General features: G+C 44.6%; 2 protein-coding genes across 5 annotated transcripts in view; one reads left to right on the top strand and one right to left on the bottom strand.

Moving 5' to 3' along the window:
* Positions 1-622: 622 nt before the first annotated feature.
* Positions 623-18847, bottom strand: ZMAT3 (zinc finger matrin-type 3). Of its 3 annotated transcripts, none has more exons than XM_054074760.1 (6): positions 18761-18847; positions 10261-10586; positions 8645-8764; positions 6734-6900; positions 6520-6620; positions 623-5508 (listed from the first exon to the last, which is right to left on the bottom strand). In XM_054074760.1, exons 2-6 carry the CDS (start codon positions 10528-10530, stop codon positions 5297-5299), a joined length of 870 nt encoding a protein of 289 aa, XP_053930735.1. In that variant the 5' UTR covers positions 10531-10586; positions 18761-18847; the 3' UTR covers positions 623-5296. The 3 variants fall into 3 exon arrangements, with proteins under 3 accessions (XP_053930735.1, XP_053930732.1, XP_053930734.1); XM_054074757.1 differs by lacking the exon at positions 18761-18847 and adding an exon at positions 14716-14812; XM_054074759.1 differs by lacking the exon at positions 18761-18847 and adding an exon at positions 14569-14675.
* Positions 18848-18893: 46 nt separating this feature from the next.
* Positions 18894-20670, top strand: part of PIK3CA (phosphatidylinositol-4,5-bisphosphate 3-kinase catalytic subunit alpha) — a 38956-nt gene continuing 37179 nt past the window's right edge. Inside the window, exon 1 of one of the 2 annotated variants that reach the window (XM_054075027.1) lies at positions 18894-19047. The gene's annotated coding sequence lies outside the window, so the exon portion shown is untranslated. The other variant, XM_054075026.1, reaches the window with a different exon arrangement.

Genomic DNA, 20670 nt, shown 5'->3' with positions numbered 1-20670 from the left:
ACTGCTTTATCAGGAGTATAAGACATGTAATCATATTCAAAGCTAGGCTAAAATCAATTCAGTCATGCATAGTCCAGCCATATCATGAGCAATAGCAATACCAAACACTAAGGCTGTACAATGGTAAGAGCAAGATGATTTATTATATACCGAAGAAGAAAACAAGAAAAAAAATCATTTTCATCAACTACTCCCTCATGGGGGTCAATACAATATAAAGAAAACAAGGACAAATGTACAAACTCAACCTGACAAGAAGGCTCTCGATGAAATACATTCAAAGTACTTATAAATTACGTTGCTGGACAGATGCAGAAGGAAATTAAATCGTGTAATTTTTCCCCTGCAAAACACGGACTGAAAACCAGATATTTTTAAAAAAAACACAGTCTTGCCTTTTCCTACAGATACTTCAGACAAAAATATACAATTCTAGTTGTGATACATTTTTTGAAAGGAGAGATTCTCAGAACTACGGTTTGACCACAGATATTTGAAAGTGGATTTTATTTTCACTTCCACCTTTATGCAGAAGGCAAACAAGCCAGCCCACCTCAAAACAATAGGAGCTTAGCCACTAATTTCAAGGAAACCAGCTCCATTTTTCTCCATTTTCTGTTAATCTTTTGGCAACCGTGGCTTTTGTTTTTCCATAATCAGCCACAGATGCCCATCTCATCCAGAGCATCCTTGTATCAATAGTTGTAAAACTCAAAGAAAAAATAACCAAACAAGCACAAACCAAAACACAAATACATGAGAAAAATTCAGCAGTATGAAATTCCTGAAGGGTTTCAAGGCCTGTTCCTACTCAACTAAAGTCAACATACTTCAAATTGTTTTAGCTGGAGCAGGACCAAATCCTTACAGAACCAGATGCAAATTACTCAAAAAGCAAAACATTAAGAGTACTGTAAGCCAAACATAAGTAAAAGACAAATCTTAGCAATGTACCTTGCCCAGCCCTAGCCAACATCATATATTTAGCTAGGGTATTTCATTTACTCCTGACCTGGGCAAGACTCCCATTGGTTACAGCGAGACTATTACTTAAGTAACATAGGAAAAGGACACCATGCATTAGTAAGCTAAAATATGAATCCGTGCTTATGGCAATAGCTTTCCCTTCTAATGCCCTATAATGGGCACCTCGAAAAGGAAAAAAGACAAGCAGCTTTACAGAAAAAAATCTGCATTTTGTTTCATTGAAGACCATCCTAAGCAACTCCACAGAAGTTTTCAGGGTTTCTTTTGATGTACATGAAGCAAAAAGTCAAAAATAAACCAATGTTAGGCAAGATCATAACACATTCACTCAGTGCAGAATGCAAAGTAACAGCTAATGCTTAATACAAACAAAATAGTATCACTTTCGTACTCCTCATAAATACACGGATTTCACATACTTTACTTCCTTGCCTTAAAAGAAATGCTTAAATGTAGTATGAATTCCATGTGCGTTTGAAAATATCATTCCAAGTTACCAAAAGAAGCATTGGAGGGAAAAAAAAATAGAAATAGACATCTAAGACTGAATTGCAAGGAAATCCCCATTTTGTTTGGCATGACAAGAAAAACAGAAGATCCACTGGTTGAATTTGTGTTTTTTTGTTTTTGTTTTGGGGTGGGTTTTGTTGTTTTGGGGGGCGGAAGGGGGGAAAGGTTGTATGAGGGTAAAGAAGACAGTACATATGTGGAAGGGAAAACATTTTCACAAATACAATAAATACCTGCTCTGATCCAAAAGAAAAGTGCGATGTAGAGTTTTTTATTTAAACAAAAACAACCTACATAATAATGCCTTAAATATTAACAAATTAACTAGTGGTCAGCACAGTAAAATAAATATGAACACATTGATTTATATTTTGTTTCTAGCAGCAAAGGTCATTAACCTACTGGCCAATGTGACAGCTTCACAGAAGCCCTGTTTCTTGGGTCTGGTACTTTGTTTAACATGAGGAAAAGATTCATTGGGTCTGGAAAACAGTACTGCAGTTGTGCCATATTCTCCCCAGCCCACCTATGTCAAATAGAGATCGGCCAGGACGCATTCTCAATATACGTTTTGAACACTGATTCGGAGAACAGCTTTCACTAAAAAAAAATATAAATCGGGGTCCACCCAATTTCTCATGCTGACAAGTATGAGTTTGGATCAGCCTGATCCCCAGTGATATTAGTGAGGCGGGGTGTTTTCTCTTTGCAGTCAATGGTTTTCTGTGTTGGGGACAGAGTGGGAAGATCACAAACCATTAAGCAACGCTGAAGAGGGAGAGGAAAGCTTTGGTCATTTGTAAGGAAGGGCCACAGTAGAGTACTAGGACAAAGCGAAGCTCAGCTGCTTCTCCCAGCAAGAAATATCTTCCTACCTATGTAGGAAACCTGTCCTACTCTTGTCACTTGAGTCCCACTATCTGCTTTATACCTGCTATACTACCACTTTGAAATTCTCGGGAAGATGCCAATTCACTTGCTGCACTCCCTTGAAAAGAACAAAGCAAATACAGGCTTCCCTGTTGAGGGCAGACTCAAGCCATTCCTCAAAACCAGCTGCTCTATGCAGAGAGGAGCCTGCAGAACAGCCGCCTGCACCTCCCTCGCACAGCCTCCCAAACACACTAGCACATCAGTGTGCTGTGGCACGTGTGCACCAGCAGGTAACAGCACATGGAGCAAACTGAGTTCTGACACCTCCAACAGGCACTGGAAATGCCAAATGAGCAGCAGATCACTGGGACAGGAGCAGCAATCAAAGCAAAGTGGTGAACAGCTGACTTTTTGGACACATGAAAGCAGAAAAAAATGCCTTCTTGGAGCTAACAATAAGCTAGACACTACCAGTACTTACAGCTCCTTCAGTTTGTATTTCACAAAGTGTTGTTTTTCTGCTAAAAACTGCTGCCTGTGGGAAATGCCACACTTTAATTCAGAGAAAGAGGGATGTTTAACCATAATGCAGGGACTACTCTGGCAAAGAACATTGTAGTAAGGTTCAACCAACTCCCTCCGGCCCTGCACAGTGGTGTTAGACCAGCAACACAAAATACAGAACACAAAGAGAAAACCAAAGCCCTTCTTTGACTGCAAAAGATGAGGGGAAAAGGCTGACAAGAGATTTTTGTAAGGGGAATGTACTTCAAGGCTACACAGAGGGTGAACCAGGGTCTGGAAAGTACAAAAGAAACAGACTTACAGGCTGTAAAAACTGCTCTATTAGTGCTTTGCAACCTGGGCACCTGTCCGACCTTCTAATGTGCTCCACTACACAACCCCTATTTAATTGGGCTTTGAACAAAGGAGAGGAGGGAATCCCATTCAAGAGGATGTTCCTTGTTCTGCCTGTATCTGCAGTGCAAGGATCAGCACGGAATGATGTAGGGGTTGCTTTCAACTACCGTGCAAAAGCTCACTTTGCCTAGATTTAGGAAAGCTGCGTTAAGGTTGTATGGCTACCTGATGCTCAGGTAGCTAAAGATAACAATACTCTATTTCTGATAAGCAGCCAAGTACAACAAACCTTTTGAGTTGGACTAGAAAGATGAATAAAAACTATCCAGACTTTTTTGTTATTTACCCATTTTTCATTTTTTAAGGCAAGCAGGAAGTCCTTCTGGAATGTGAGAGGCAGGATCAGAATGGCAAAAAAAAGGAGAAGAGGGGAATTGCCTTCAACATTATGCACTAGGTAAAATTTATCCCTGGTAAAATGCTACTGACACCAATTGAGCTGCATCTAATTCAAACTACTGCCTACAGAGGTGTGAGAGACAGGCCGTGATGCTCTCTTTGCCCCTTCTCTGCACCTGCCACTGAAGTCAAGGAAGCTATACCAGTGTACAGCCGTAGCAGCGCAGTGGTGAATCAGGTCCAGCGGGGGTTGCCCACATGCTGCACTTGCCACAGGAGCCAATGATTTAGAAACAGTGTGAACTGGATTCCAATCACAGCTCCTCATATCTACGCAAATGAGCAGAAAAATAAACATCAATAAATCTAATTCTGGTCTTTCTACTTTTGCTAAGGAAAATCAAAACAGATACACACCCTTTGGGTTTGTCTACACTTAACAAAGTTGCTTAACAAGTTTCATGAATACTTCTGCGTAGCCAAAAAGCTGTTACTCAAATAATCATCACCCCTGACATTTACATCCTACCTAATTTTGGCTTTTTGATGGTCCCTAAAACAGTGAAGTTGACATCAAGGAATGCAACTAAAACCCATTCCGAGATGGGAAAAGAAAGAGGGGACAAAATTCATCCAATATCAGTAGCTCTAGTCAAATGGAATAGTTCGACTCTCCTCTATAACACCCTCTGGGCTTTGTCCAGGGAATGGCATGAAGTGGGACATATCAATACCTGTTCCCAAAGGTCCAGGCAGCCCTGCCCTCTGAAAGCAACAGAGGTGCAGGCCAGAGACCAACGCTTACTCCCTTCTACATCAGTATGCAAAGAAATTACAGCTGACAGCTCCTTCCAACCTATTCAGGCTAAGGCAGAATCAGAGCAGAGCACATCTCATGTATCTGATCAGGTTTGCTTTCCGATTCACTTCATTAAGCCACCAAGACTCCCACGGGCTTTCTTCAGGGAGACAAGCTACACCCATGGTGCACTAAGATGCCCAGCCAACAACACTGAGAATCTTTGTTCATTGTTAACTGGTAGAAGAAAGTATTTCTGAATGACACTGCATCACAGAGGAAGCAGTAAGAGGCAAGACCCTCCAAGGAGGAGATGTATGCACAACATTTCTAGAAGGACGTGGAAAGAACTTACTCTGGGCTGTAATGGGGGCCACAAGCAGCAATTTGTGGACAAGTACACCATCCAATTCACACATTTACAGGCCTCATTCCTGTGCCTCCTTTACAAGCTGTCCAGAGATTCAGTCTGCTGCAGGGAGGCATTCTGGAAAGGTGTGCAAAGAGGGGAGTGGACTTCGCACATGGTGCACCTGTGTGGTAGAACCACAGAAGTTCCCAGCACTTCTTGGGCTTTGCATATTCATGCACAAGGCCGAGGAGAAGACACAGTCCTCCCTGCCGCTCAATACAATGAAAAGCTTTAGTTAATTAGCAAACAAACATCAAAAACACTTCATGTCCTGCATAGCATCATCCTGCCAACTATGATTGAAAAAAAATCTAACCATACCGTTAAGTTTGCAGGTGTTACATGTATAGCTCGAGAGCATACTCCTATCAAATGGAGCACAAAGCAGGGCACGTGGCAAACAGCAGGCGAGAGAGAAGCAGCTCTATTTGCAAACTACTACCAAGGGTGGAGCATCATTGTACATAGCCTAGGTTCTCCATCTCATTTCTATACCGCTGCTCGGACACCTTGCTTTTATGTTGTTTGCTTTCTAAGTGTTGTCTGAACTCCATCTCCTCACTAGCCCCAGCGTTGCACATGGAACAGTAGAACTGACCACTGGGGGTGACACACATTGCCAGATCCCGAGGAATCCTCTGGCGTGAGCGGGGATTGAAGTAGGGACCTGAGGAGACAACAGAAAAGCCCGTTTTATCTGTAAGGAAGAAAACCTTGAGGCAGCTCAGTGACAACATAAGTCCAACAAATGTTTAAAAAGAAGGCAAAGATTAGCTTTTTAACTGATCAGAGTTTGAAACTTATTTTCCCACAACTTCTGCAATGAAGTCCAGATTTACAGGAGTACAGCACACAGTGCAGCTATACTTGTTATTTTCCAAAGCAGTAGAGCGGGCTTAGCACTCCAGTCTTCTAAAGAATTAATAGGGCTTTGAAAACTAGGAATCTGATCGTTTAAATATGAGACAAGTCTTTTTTTTTTCCCCCCCTTAACCCTCCAATTCCAGAATCAGAACAGTATTTTGATTAGAATAAGCTGTCTCAGTTTAAAATTATCACAAAGTGATATTTAATAGAAAAAAAAAGATTTATCCTTTCCATATGACAGTGGTTTAAACCAAGCTTCACCAGGAATCATGGTTTCAGCTAACGTGCTTATAACACGACTCAAAATGAAAAAAAAAAAAACCAAACAAATGCTGGGCTGGACACCATAAAACATATTTTAAATCACTGTAAAGAGGCAAAAGTAGTATCCAACACCTGAGGACAGACTCAACTCTAGGAACAGATGGTCTTAGAGGGGGGTTAACATGCTCTCTCATTCTGGTTGTAAGAGTGCAAATACAGGCTGATGTGCTACAGTAGGAGTCAAAGCACCTGGCTACTCGCCAAGAAAATAAAGCAGGAAAATTGTCACCACTTAAAGCGGCCTTAGAGACAGGCAGATGGTAAATTAAGTTACAAACTCAGAAACCAAACTAACAAGAAGGCTGATAAAACAAAGCAACTTCAGTAGCTGGGAAAAAACATGCAGACATGGAGGATCAGCAGAGCTAGGACTAGCTCCTTTCACAACCTGTCTCCGCTAAAACAGACCTCAGCAAGAGAAGAAAAACAAGTCTGTTTATTATTTGTTATTATTCCAACTATAGAACAGATGCAAGCTCCCATTTACCTGTGTTGTTTTGAACTGTATACATATTTCTTCTGTTCTGCATCATCTTATATTCATTCCCTTCTTTCCTTGCCCTCCGTTTGCCTAGTTCTGACGCATCCCTGAAGATTAAACAAATATTAACAGCTGCAATTCAGAGTTTTCTGAGAAAAAAAGACAGCCAGAGACATTGCCACATGCTTTCAGCCTGAGCGTGAAGTTGAACAATACCTACGAGAATGAGTTATTCTGTGCTTCTGCAAGACGCAGCCGTTTGGCATGATTTTTCCCTTGGTAGTGAGCCTGTGCCACAGCCGGAGAACTAAATGAGGCATCACAAAGCTTGCAGTAATCATTCTCTGTGGCCAAGATCACTCGGCCACCTGGTTTACTGGATCCCATCTATCAGCAAAGGGAGAGACAGCATGTGAAACACAAGAAGGTTAAATTGTTGTAATATTTTTATCACAAAAATGGAGACCAGTATTATCTTCATCAGGCAACAAGAGAGCTGAAATAAGAGCATATGGATTAGGACCCTCAAGCACTCCACAAACTCTTCTTACAAGACCTTCATTTTCCCTGCCTCAGCCTCCAGGAGAATCTGCATGTTCTTTGAGATCTAGGCAAATCCCTACCCTCAGAAGGAAAGGAAAGCAATCTAAATAAACCCCCTGTACCTCTAGCTGCAGAGCTTCATTTACTTCACAGCAATGATTTAACTCCTTTACTCTTGACTGCCGGGAGCTGATGAACAGCGACTTTCACACTGAGCAAGACCCACTGAAAGGCAAAGAGGATCCTCTCTCCTATTTACAGTGTACCTAATCTCTCCACTATACCCTGTCTCTACACAGCTCTCTGAGATAAAAAAAAAAATAGCAGAGCTACCAAACCTCTGATCCTTAGCCTTCAGATAGGAAGACACCTGGATCAAGTCTTGAGAAGAAGTACTCAGCCTCACATGAGTACCTCCTGCCACATGAAAGATACCTTGCTTGTTTAGTCAGACCACACGCTGACTGGAGTAGCAACCATGTCTCCTCAGTGTGTACCAACCAGAGAAAAGTGCTTTGCAAACAGAGCAGCAGCAATTCATACAGCCATGTCACTGCAGCACTTGCCAAGTCCAGGCTTTTTCAAGTCTCCTTTGATACTGTTCAAGCTTAGACACATGCACACTATTCTGATTTCTATGTTACAACATGAATCCTCACATGGTTCCAGAGTGGTCTTTTTATGGCCATGGAACATTTCCTCCGTTAAAAAAATGCATCAGATACTGTAGCAGATACAGCACCCACATCCCACCACCTAGGACTGGATCCCATGGACTCTCAATTTAGTTCTGTGAGCTGCAAAGCCACACAGGACTGAGTCTCCTCTGGTGGCTCCAACAGCTTGAATAACAATCTGCCACTTATAGCAAATGCTCTCTGCTTTTCTATAGACAGAGGCTTATGCTTTTTGAAATAATAGGCACGACTTCGAGCCCTGCAGCCCAGCTGTGGTTCCCTGCACAATCACATGAAAGAGCCAGGCTAGCTGTTAAATCCCGTGACAATCAGAAGTGATGAAGGAGAAAGCAATAATCACCTCTTTTGCCTCTAGTGTGCCTGAGATAGAACTCATCTAGATCGTGGAGGTACCCACCCATTCACTCTACAAACAAGAACGAGCATTGCAAAAGGAGCAACAAAGAGGAACTGGATAACAGCCCTGGGCAATGGGTGCAGGAGCACCTAAGCAATTTTTCCATGTAGGCTTCCCACACACAACAGAGATGACTGTGCAGAGCGGATGCCAAACCCCGGTGTTCAAATTCAGCTCCAACAACACTGTTTTATACCTGCCCTTAAACAATCAAAATCAGCAGCACATCAGACTTAGCTAGGAATCAAAGTATTTGCCATGCAGAAATAGAACATTCCAAGTCCAATATTCTGCTGCAAAAGCAGATCAATGTCTGCATCTTCCAAGGAAAGCAAGCAGCTCACAACGGGCCATTTCCACCATCCCATGCCATCACTAGGAAATTTCTTTCCCAACTCCTGCAGTAATCCTCAAAGCATGAGATACAGTTATCCCTACTAGGGGTTACGTGGAAGGTAAGCAGAATGCTCTCAGTCAGCTTCCCATGCCTTACCTGAGTTGGAAGGGAGACAACCTGAGGTGGGGCAGGCTCAACCGAATTACTCATTCTGGCAGGTGCCGGGCAGCTATTAGCAGCATAGTAATTTCGGAGTTTTTTATTGTGGTTTTTACCCTGGAAAGAGAACCCAGATTAATCGCTGCCCTAAAATAGTATCTTAAATTGAAAGAAAAAAGGAAACAAAGACTGAAATGAGAAAGCAGCCATGAAGATGGTACCTCTGGTAAAGGAGCTGTCATTGAGAAAATAACAGCTCTAAACTTGAGAGTTGCTGGCATCCCCCCTTTTCTACAAAATGCTCATCACCTAACACGGCTGGGCTCCATCTTCAATTGATTTTCTCAAAGCAGTAAGGCTACAATTGGTTCCTCAAGCTGTTTCCAATTCACTTTAAACTAGTATTTTGTATTTTAAACATGTAACGTTAACTGATTTGCGTAGCTTTTTGATAAGCCTGAACACACACACACACACACACACACACACTTCTTTTCATGAGTTAAAACATGAGATTGAATCTAAAACGCTCTGCTTCATATTTTATTTTCTCTTGGAAAAACATATACTATAGTTCCTTTTGGTGTTTTGTAAATCTGGTAAAGCTACACAACAGTACGTACATGCGCAGTGGATATATAGTTAAGACATATACATAAATGCAAGTTATGTACTCTAAATGCAGTTTTGTCCCCTCACAGCAGAAGTACTGCAAAAATCAGATGTTAAAGCGTAACACTAGTTCAACCTGCCCCTTTACTGGCATATTACCACTTTTTTAGGGCCAACAGCAAATCTGAGATCTGTGTCTGGTGCCCTGAGCATACAGGCAGCTATGCTTTTGGATTTACTGGTGGAGAAAGTCACTATCACCACATCTCACAAAAATATAGCACCAGTCAGATCATATTCGATCTTCAGCAAAGAAGCACAAGTAAATAGCCCCTAACCCATTTCAGGTACGTTAACCAGATCAGCTTGAACAGTCTGATCTGAGCTGACCCAGCTAATGAGAGAGGGTTTACAGAAACAGTCCCACCAGATCAGTGGGGTACATGACCTCAGAAGGAGGCAGTGAGAAGCATATGGCAGCAGCCCCCTTTCTTAATAGCACAGCTGGATCTAGCAGAAAACATCTGTCTGGGCCTTACAAAATCATGTCTGTGGAATCAGAAGTTCAACTTTATTGGAATAACATTGAAGTGAGAAATAGGTTGCATAAAATAAAGGAAAAATCACAAGTGTCTGCTTTTTCACACATGACATCTTGCCACTACTCCTCTGTCCACATGGACTAAGTTTTTGCAAAATGCTCCAGTGACGACACCTTAAATTAAAGCACTGCAGCGTGTCTGGACAACCAGGGGGAAGACATGTCTACAACGCAGTTTCAGTCCATTAGATGGTAGAGAAGTATCTGCAGATGAGCTAACTCAAATCCTGCTGCTGGTGTGCAGCCACCTCAACACAGCACTCAAAACCCTCTTGAGAAGCTAAGTCCTCGTGCATTAGCCCACACTTAGCCCTGTGCTACCACACAACACCCCCAACACAGGTATGTCTGCACAAACTGCAGATGCAGCAGATGCTGTGCCTCCTGCTACTCTCCTTACCTGGTAATGAGCCTGGGCTTGCTGGGCTGAATTCAGAGTGACATTGCAAAGCTTACAGCACAGAGGCTTACACAGTTCCTCCAGCATAGGGTCCTGCTCCACGACCTTTGCAAGCTCTTCTTCTTGTGTGGGATGAAAGGAAGGCCCCAGTCCATGAGATTTCGGTGGGGACAGTGGTGAGCTGGCTCTCGGCCTTGTAGCCACTGACATAGGAAAAGATGAAGGCTTCTCAGGATGAGGAAGAAGTCCTGCTTGCTGTAGAAGAATCATTGGCCAGGAAGACTGTGGGCATGCTACTTCTGAAGGATCAGGATTCTTCTTCAGATCTAGACCAGAGAGACACAAATGCTGAAATAAGCAGCGCTAACTGGAACATCAACGATCCAGAGGACACCTTCTGTAACTCCACTGTCTCTACTTACTGCCTTTTCACAATGCCAAGCACAATACAGCCAGTTTATGAAACTTACTCTACAGGAACAGAAGCATCCTGCACAACCACAGCCAGTTTGAAAAATATCTATATAAGAAGTGGATTGAAGACCAAAATCTAGTTGTTAGTACTCATGGCACCCTCCTAGACAGGTGAAGATTCCTAACCATCCATAGTACCTGACCAACAGCACGCAGGTCCCACTGCTCTGTGACGACAAGGTATGACATAAAACACACACAGCTATGTTAATGGGACAGATACAACCGTTAGCCACATCCTCTTCGGCAGCCTAAAAAGTTTTACAAATATTACTGCCCCTGATGACTTAAAAAGAAAATAACCCAAATATTTAAAAGCAGACTTACTTCATATAGGTAGATATAAAATACATATGCGCACACACACGCCTACCCCTCAAATACTCACAAAGACTTTCCAAAGGAAAGATATTCTATAGTTAACTTTTCTCAATTAAGCCAACAAAATCAGAAGAGTGGGAATCAACTCGAGCACATCTTCTTGTACAGAGTCAGCTCCCAAGGGCTCTCTTCCATGGTCTTGTTGAATCACCTTGAGTTATTTCTCATGTTTCCTTTACCAACTACAATTGATACAATATTTAAAGCTATATCTTCTGCAAAATAGAAGACTTATCCCATATTAAGCTTTATTCAATCAGTGCTCAGTTAATTCAAGTTTTCAGAACTAACCCTACATTTCCAACAAGGGGTTCGGAGAGGCTTATTTAATTACAGTTTATAAATCACATCTAAAGCCTGGATGAACATCCCTAGAATAATGCAGAGCAGTGATAATATGAATCAAGGCACAGCTACTTTTGTTAATGTCTTATTAGCTTCTTATGATAATAAATCCTGTTCACTACCACACAGGGATCAAGAGAAGCATTATCTCTGCCTTTGCAGATCACTTCCAGCTAGGGCTGCATTGGTAGCAACCATGTTTACAGTATGGGCTGTTCGTTTATGTAAGCAAATAGTGCACCATATCTACATTTTAGAAGAACATTTCTGGGAAATTAGGCAAAGGTAAATTAAATGTCACCTCAGAACCAGGCTCATGAGTGGCTTTTGATTACAGAACTTTACTTCAAAGGCATTTAGGAACCTGCAGAAGCAGATAGTATTTATCTGGGATAACTTCAGGGATTTTCAATCTGCTAAAATTAGCAGAAGACAAATACCTTGCTACATTCGAGCTCTGGAAAATCCCAGCTGATGCTTGCATTTTTAGGTACTGTATTACCTTTGAAAGTCTGGCTCCAGAGAGGTCTATGTTCCATAGGAAAAATAAAAATATAATTAAAAAAAAAATTTTAAAAAAAATAATTAAAAAAAAAAAGCACCACAAAAATCAGTGGGACTAAAGTGCTCAACTGACACCAGCATTTCCAAAATATTTACCTCTAAAACCAGGGAGCTTTCAAAATAATACAAGACTGGAGACAATTTAGTTATTGTGAGTAACTGAAGGTAATGAAACGGGGGCTGGGGTAGGGGGAAGAGCATGCGTTGCCTCGGGGACAAGCTTTTAAGACAGTAATAAAGCTGCCAGAAGTTCTATGCTTTTAAATACCTCACCACCAGTGAGGCTCTGAGAAATTCCAAGAGAGATACACCTAACATTATGTGACCATAAAAACAAACTGAAAACAACCTTCATGAAAACTAACTAAAACAAGATAAAACGGAATCCACCACAAAGAAGGAAGAGAGAACACAGAAATGGTGTGGTACAAGCCATCCATCAGCAGTGCAAATGCTGCAGTGCTACCTAAAATCCCTCCAACATTCAGCCTGCTGGTTAAGCAGAACTACAGAAAAAGATTTTGCTATCTTTAGTTTCCTCCACCAGACAGTCTAATCGATTTCAGCAGGGCTACTAAGAGAACAAGCTCATACTGCTTATACTCATGATGGTTAAATATACTACAACACAGGCCTCTGAAGGCAGTTTAAATGAACTACATAAGCAGGTAAGCATGCCAACCAATTTTAGATTTTTATTTCACCTTCATAACAGGACTCTTACCTTAAAATGAAAGCAAATTACAGCTAAATATTTCACAGAGCAATAAAAGAGGTCTACAATAAATGGAAATTGAGATCCACCTGCTTAATTTTGCATGAGCATTTGTTGCATCATCTTCCATAAGCAACTGTCACAGATAGGATTTGTCATATACAAGATAGGACACAGAGCTTATAGGATCTGCACCCACAGGGGAAAAGGTATAATGTAATACTTTTTAAAAGTCTTTAATTGTGAGGTTATTTATTGCTTCTTAAAGTGAACAGTAGTCTGAAGATAAAATTAAGGCTGCATGGGTAATTTTAAAATTAGAACTTCTTGGCCTGGCACATGCATCTAGTTTTCTTTTAATGGTCACCTCTCATCATTGAAATTGCTCAAATAATGTTGATTTCTTTCCTACAGATATTATTTCTTTAAAAAAAAAAAGAACCACCTCTCAAATTTAGCTTATTTACATGTCCCTTTAACCCTATACTGCTCATCGCTACAGACATCTTGTCCAGGAGAAGGTAACAGGACATCTTTGGCTCCTTCTTTCCCTTCACCTGAAAAGCTGCAAAAGCTTTACACTATAAGACAGCAAAAGAATGAGGAACCCGTCATCATGTGCTCCTGCGCATAACGGTACATCTGGAGGCAGGGTAAGGACTGTCAGCACTCCAGGGTGAGCTGAGGAGACATTCTGCCTGAAGACAGCATCTCTCAGACTTCAGCCATGCCTCCTCCCACATGCCATGCAGGTTAGGATGTACTTCCATTCCGTGCCAGCTGTCCTCAGGCAGATGCAAGAGAGACAAGCACACAGGCCTCCTCACTACTTTCAGGTTTGGACATCCCAAGGGAAGCACTGAATGAGGATACTCAGCCTCCATGCTCCAAGTACCCCAGCCTGGCAGCATCCAGGCACTGCTGGTGGCACAGATAACAGAGAGCTGTCAGCTGTCAACAGCACAGTTCTGGGAAACGAACTGGTATAGACTTAAATCTGCACACTGTTTGATGGGGAAGGCACATACAGAATGTGACCTTCCTTGGCCATAATCATAAATCACACTGAGACATCTACATGCCAAATTTCCCCACTGGAATTAGCTTCTAAGTGCAGCTGAGGCAACCAATAACAGTGATCAAAATCTATACAAATGATGTCCAAGTTGTGGGTTTGGTTTTTTTCCAAGACAGGAAGCATTTCTTCTCAAGTCTGCTTACATCTCAAAACACAGGCATCACTTCACCTAACTTTGCCCAAAAGCCTGTCTTTGGCCACAGACCAGCCTTAGGGAACACCATCCTAAGGCTTTGGATGGTCCTTTGGATGGTCCTTTTGGAAGACCCCAGGGCTCAAAGAGGCAAACACCCATCACACAACCCTGCCTCAAGCTTGCTGGGCCTGCTAATGCTCTACTGATAAGGGTATGCATTTAGTGACCCTGAAACAGAAGGCATTTATCATCTCTTACACCCACAGGGTACCAGAAACCACGGTGCAAACCCTGACAGAATCATAGAAGCATAAAACAGTTTGGGTTGGAAGGGACCTTAAAGATCATCTAGTTCCAACCCCCCTGCCACGGGCAGGGACATCCCACTGGCTCAGGCTGCCCAAGGCCCCATCCAACCTGGCCTTGAACCTCTCCAGGGATGGGGCATCTACAACTTCCCTGGGCAACCTGTGCCAGTGCCTCAACACTCTCATGGTGAAGAAATTCTTCCTAATGTCCAGTCTAAATCTGTCCCTCTCCAGTTTATACCCGTAACATCCTAGCCGGCACTTCTGAGAAGCTGCAGGCTAAGAGGAAAAAAAACAGCCCTGGTACCTTGGAACAACCGCAATCTGAGCAAGAACTCGAGGCACCGTCACGCAGGTTTCCAAAGCCAGGCTGACACAGAAGAAAGGCAGCCACCTCCCCCATCGCCCCCGCCCCGCGAGGCCCCGGTGCGAAGCCGGCCCCCCGCGCACCTACCCCGCAGCCCCGCGTCCCGCCGCGCAGCCGCTCGGGGCCGCAGGAAGTGAGCGCAGCGCTGGGGGCGGGCGCTGCGGCGGCGCGGGAGGCGCGGGCAGCGCTGGGACCCGCGCGGCGGCCAATGAACTGCCCGAGGCGCGGCGGGCGGGCGCTCCTAAGGGTGTCCTCAGCGCTCGGGGCGGGGGCCACCGGCCAGTATCTTTATCGATGATCTGAGTGAGGGGATCGAATGGACCCTTAGTAAGTGGATCCTTATAAGGAAGATTTAGTCTTGATATAAGGGAGAATTTCTTCACTATGAGAGTGGTGAGACTCTGGCACGGGTTGCCCAGGGAAGGTGCAGCTGCCCCGTCCCTGGAGGGGTTCAAGGCCAGGTTGGATGGAGCCTTGGACAGCCTGATCCAGTGGGATGTCCCTGCCCATGGCAGGGGGGTTGGAAACAGATTATCTTTAAGGTCTCTTCCAACACTAACTATACTATGATTCTATGATTGTAAGTTGACAGATGACACTGAGCTGGGAGGAAGGGTCGATCTGCTGGAGGGCAGGGAGGCTCTGCAGAGGGGTCTGAACGGGCTGGATCGATGAGATGAGACCGACAATGGGGGTTCAACAAGGCCAAATTCAGAGTCCTGCGCTTGGGACACAACAACCCTGTGCAGCGCTATAGTACCTCTCTAGGCTAAACAACCCCAGTTCCATCAGCTGCTCCTCCTAAGACTTGTGCTTAGACTATTCACGAGCTTTATTGGTCTTCTTTGGACAAACTCCGGCACCTTGATGTCTTTCTTGTACTGAGGGGCCCAAAACTGAGCATCTTTGGCTTACCTGTGGTATTCGCAGCCAACACGAGTTGATTTGCCCTCAAGCCAGCACAGACGGCACTGCAGGCCACCCCACTTCTGTTGATTTTCTCCCATTTCATTGGAAAGTGCTGAGAAGTCAGTACAAGCTGAAACCATCACCAAGACTTGATGGCAGTGATCTGCCAGCCCAGCTGGGAATCCATTCGTTAGCCCCACTCATTGCTACTAATTTTTGTGGGTTCATAAAGAAAATCCCATTTCTCGGATACATCACTACAGGTCTGAATTGCAGACCACGGAGACTTGTAGCAGAAGCAGCAAATGGTCGGTTTACAGTCAGGTGCATTCCTGGGAACAACAGCTGCTGGGGTAGGTTTTGCTATGGCCTGCAGGGCTGATGCTCCCTGCTATCACTAGTGTCATGTCTGACAGCTCAGCCCGGCCTCAGCTGCAAATCAGGTCCTGTTCCGGGCCTGGGGCAGCATGTCAAGGAAGGGAATTCACCAACACCCTCACCACCTTCACACCCGGCTCCAAAACCTCCTTATGCCATCTCTCCTGTTGAGAGGATAAATATTGCTTGAAAAACAGAGTACTTAGCCAAGATGCCCGACTGCTTAATCACCCAGGTTATCCCCGTCACCTCCTTCCTGTCACTGCCTCGGTATGATCCTCACTTGTTGTGTCTTGTCAGCTCTCATTGAACTGAACCAGCCCAGCACTCCCATTTCAGAGCCCAAATACCCAAATGAGTTATGTTATGAATGCCTTAAATGTTGTCTCTCTTTGCATTCTGATTTGTGAGGTGTTCACTGAGTGGTCTGCTCTCTTAACACAATACCAGATTCACACAGAATCACACAGCTCAGATTTTAAAGAAAACTTTAGGCATTATTGGTGATCCAACAGGGAAAAGGGATAAGCACACACTGGTATAGGCTGGTATTGCATGATCACAGCTCCAGGGCCTGACTGGAAGTGAGTTTCCAGGTGAATAACAGACCTGTCCTGCCCCAAGCAAGCCTGGAATGATGGGCTAGTGCTGCATCACTGGCTCAGCTGCCGTTTGTCCCGTTTGTTTTACCACAAGGTCCTAAGCACAAAGCACAATCAGCATAAAAGCCCAAATTCTCAAATACTCTGTGAACTCAAATTTTACTCAACTTATTACAGCAAGAAAGGTAACAAATTATTAGTAGTGATCAACAACAAGTTAGCAGTAACAACTTTTAAAGGCAGTGTGTCTAATGATTACTACAAGGGAATAAGTGTAGTAATTAAGATACACCACAAATTGCCTCCTCCTCATCATCCAGATCTACAGTCGTGGGGAGCCTCTTTATCGCAGCAAGGACTAAGGGGCTGTCCCTGGACAACTGTGAGGGCCTATACAGTGTGTCTACTCTTAGGTGAGGTCTCCAACCATCACTGTGAGGTGTCCAGCATTTATATGATGGAATAAGCAAATGACATCACCCCAAAACGCGGAGTCTGTGGCCATAGCTGCTTAATGACTCTCCTTCTCACGCTCTCTGCACCGAGAACAGCACAGCACAATTCCATTGATAATAGTGATGTGAGAAGTTACAGATTAAACTGTACACAGAACAACACAATAATAATCCATGGGTCACCTATATTTTTTTATGCCTGTGGATCAGGCCCTCTCACTTCACCTGTTATTGTCATAAACTTGTTACCACACCTCAGCATCTGCAGTTACACTATGTGATGTGCATGAAAGAATGGGCAGGACCACGCCCAGTGCGCTACTGTCCCCCTTCACTGTTGGATCACCAATAATATACAAAGTTGTCTTTAAAATCTGAGCTGCATGAATCTGGTGTTGTGTTAAAAGAGAGCAGCCCATTCAGTGAATGCCTCACATATCAGAACAGTGTGATACAAATCATCCATGGGTCACAAACATTGCATCACAGAATCACTACGCTGGAAAAGACATTTGATATCATCAAACCAAATCATATCTGTCCACTACTAAATCATATCCCTAAGCACTTCATCTATCTGTCTTTTAAATACAGGAACAGTAACTCAACCATGTCCTTGGCCAGCCTGTTCCAGTTCCCAAGAACCCTTTCGGTAAAGAAACTTTTCCTCATGTCCAACTTGAACCTCCGCTGGTGCAGTTTGCAGCCATTTCCTCTCATCCTATCACCCATCACTTGGGAGAAGAGACCAACACTCACCTCACTACAACCTCCTTTAAGGCAATTGTAGACAGTGATAAAGTCTTCCCTCAGCCTCCTCTTCTAGAGGCTAAATAACCCCAGTTCTCTCAGCTGCTCTCCAGCCCCTTCATCAGCTTCTTCTCTGGACATGCCCCAGCACCTCAATGTCCTTTGTGTAGTGAGGGACCCAAAACTGAACACAGGATTTGAGGTGCAGCCTCACCAATACTGAGTACAGGGGCATCATCACTCCCCTGGTCCTGCTGCCCATGCTGTTCCTGATACTGGCCAAGATGCCATGGGCCATTTTGGCCACCTGGGCCACTGCTGGCTCACATTTAGCCAGCTGTCAACCGGCACCCCCAGCTCCTTCTCTGCCAGGCAGCTTTCCAGACACTCTTCACCAAGCCCATAGTGCTGCACAGGGTTGTTGTATCCCAGGCACAGGACTCTGAACTTGTCCTTGTTGAACCCCCTACTGTCGGTCTCAACCCATCGATCCAGCCTGTTTGGACTCCTCTGCAGAGCCTCCCTGCCCTCCAGCAGATCGACCCTTCCTCTCCCAGCTCAGTGTCATCTGTCAACTTACAATCATAGAATCATAGTATAGTTAGTGTTGGAAGGGACCTTAAAGATCATCTAGTTCCAACCCCCCTGCCATGGGCAGGGACACCCCACTGGATCAGGCTGTCCAAGGCCCCATCCAACCTGGCCTTGAACCCCTCCAGGGATGGGGCATCTACAACTTCCCTTGGCAACCTGTGCCAGTGCCTCACCAATCTCATGGTGAAGAAATTCTTCCTAACATACCAGTCCAAATCTGTCCCTCTCCAGTTTGTACCCGTTCCCCCTCGCCCTATCACCACACGCCTTTTTGAATAGCCCCTCTCCAGCTTTCCTGTACGTCTTTCAGGTACTGGAAGCTCCATTCCAGGGTCCATTCAATCCCTTCATCGATAAAGATATAGAGCAGAGCTGGACCCACCCCCGAGCACTGGGGACCCCCCCCTGTAACCGGCTCCAGCTGGATTTAACTCCATTTCCCACCATTCTCCGGACCCGGCCTAGACCCCCTCGGCTCCGGCACGGGCGCTGCCAGGGCTCCAGGACGCGGGGCCTGCACGGTGACGTCACTTCCGCCCGGCCCGTTCCACTTCCGGCGGGCGGTGCCTTCCCCCTCCGGGGTCGGGGCGCGCTCCCTTCCTGTTATTGCCGAGCGGGTGGCGGCTGCGGCGGCTCCGCCACCGCCCGGGGGGCATCGCGGGCCCAGGGGCGCTGCGAGCGGCGGCTGCAGGGTGGCTCGGGGCGCTGCGAGGGCGGCCCGGTGCGGCGGGGTGAGTGGGGCGGGATCCGGGGCCGCCCGTGCCCCGGGAGTGCCGGTTTGCGCGGGCTTGCGGGGACGCTGGCGTTCCGGAGCTCGGAAAGGAGCCTGTGAGAGTTTATTTGCTGGCGTTGTCGGGATCGCGGGATTGCGCTGCTCCAAAAAGTGGAATAGTTTTGATTTAGGCTAAAGTAGAGGTAAGTTTAATCTAAGTAACAGATTCTTCTTGAAAGTCGGACAGAACGCCTCTCTGACGGCGTGTTTGCTTTAAAACGGTGTTTTTCCAGACACTCTTCGTTCGTTGGAGATGATGAAGTCTTGTGTTCAGTACGATCAGTGCTGAACAGATGTTTCTTCTGTAATCATCTCTGTAGCTTTTCCCCATCTCAAATGCCAGGTCAGGCAGAGCTGGATTCAGCTCCAAATTAGCAAGAGTTTTGACTGTTGCATATTGTGTAATAGCATTAGAATTAGACCTTGGGAAGTAGTAGCATATGCGTAAGATTTCTGGGAAAATTTATACATATTTGTGTAAGTGGGAAATACATTCTGTAAACAGCTTTTCTCTCGCTGCACACGACTGATAGGGATCACTCCCTCATGTTGCCCAGGCCTGATAAGAGATACTGGTTTTCTAAAACATCAAAAGGAGTTTTAGAGACTTTTATTTGCTGGCATTTTTGGTATCACAGGGTGTCCTGCTGCTCTTCGGCATCTAGAGTGGGCAGCGCGACCTGGGATGTAGGGGGCAGTTGTGTCCTGGAACAGTGCTGCCTTGGGCTTCTGTCTGCTGGGAAAGCTCCAGGACGTTCTTCTGCCACGTCTTGATTTGTGGGTCTCCTCTCGTAGGGACATAACCTGTGAGAGGAAAACGGTAGTGGCTTGTTGCTTTGAGTGTGCCTTCCCCACCCCGAAAGACAACTGTTTCCTATAAATAGGTTTGGGCACTTCTTGTGATGGTTTGTGTTTAGGCTCGCTGTGCGGCTCATTAATGGCACTGGACCACAGCCTCTGCTGATACGGTGGGTATAAGGATCGGTGGCTACAGCTGCGTGCTTCCAGACTTAACAGTACCAGTGTCACATCTGTGTTGCCCGTAAAAACTTCTTATTTCTTGCTATGCAGAGATCTGGTTTTATTGATATGAGCTATGAAACTGCTATTTCTTACCAGTAGGTGTGCATGTTAACTGAATGTTAAAAAAACTTAACCAAACTAATACGAACTGCATGTTTGTTTTACTTTGGGGGTTTTCTTGCCGTTTTCAGTATTCCTGAAGTTAGTATCAGACCTGTTACAGAGACATACCAGTAACAGCAGCCGAAGTAACTTTTTTTCTCTAACTGTTGTATTATTGACTTTAAGAATGTATTTGAACAGAAGTTGTTTTATAAACATTGCATATTCAGAATGAGTACAAAGAAGGGATATGTTTGGAAGTAGACAGTATGGACTACAAAGCTTTGCTTGAGTTAATTCACAGTTGCAAGCATTCTGCAGCAAATTTGTAAAGGATTGGCAAACTGGATTCTGAATCTGGATTTTTCAAGTACTTAATAGAGCTCTGTATTCTGTTCTGTTTGTTACTTGTACCCCCACATAGCAGCTTTCAGCTATATCAGCCTTTGAAATTCAT

This window comes from Cuculus canorus, chromosome 9, assembly GCF_017976375.1.
Source record: "Cuculus canorus isolate bCucCan1 chromosome 9, bCucCan1.pri, whole genome shotgun sequence".
NCBI classification, from domain to species: Eukaryota; Metazoa; Chordata; class Aves; order Cuculiformes; family Cuculidae; genus Cuculus; species Cuculus canorus.
The sequence above is the reverse complement of the archived record's forward strand: the minus strand, read 5'-3'. Positions and strand labels throughout refer to the sequence as shown.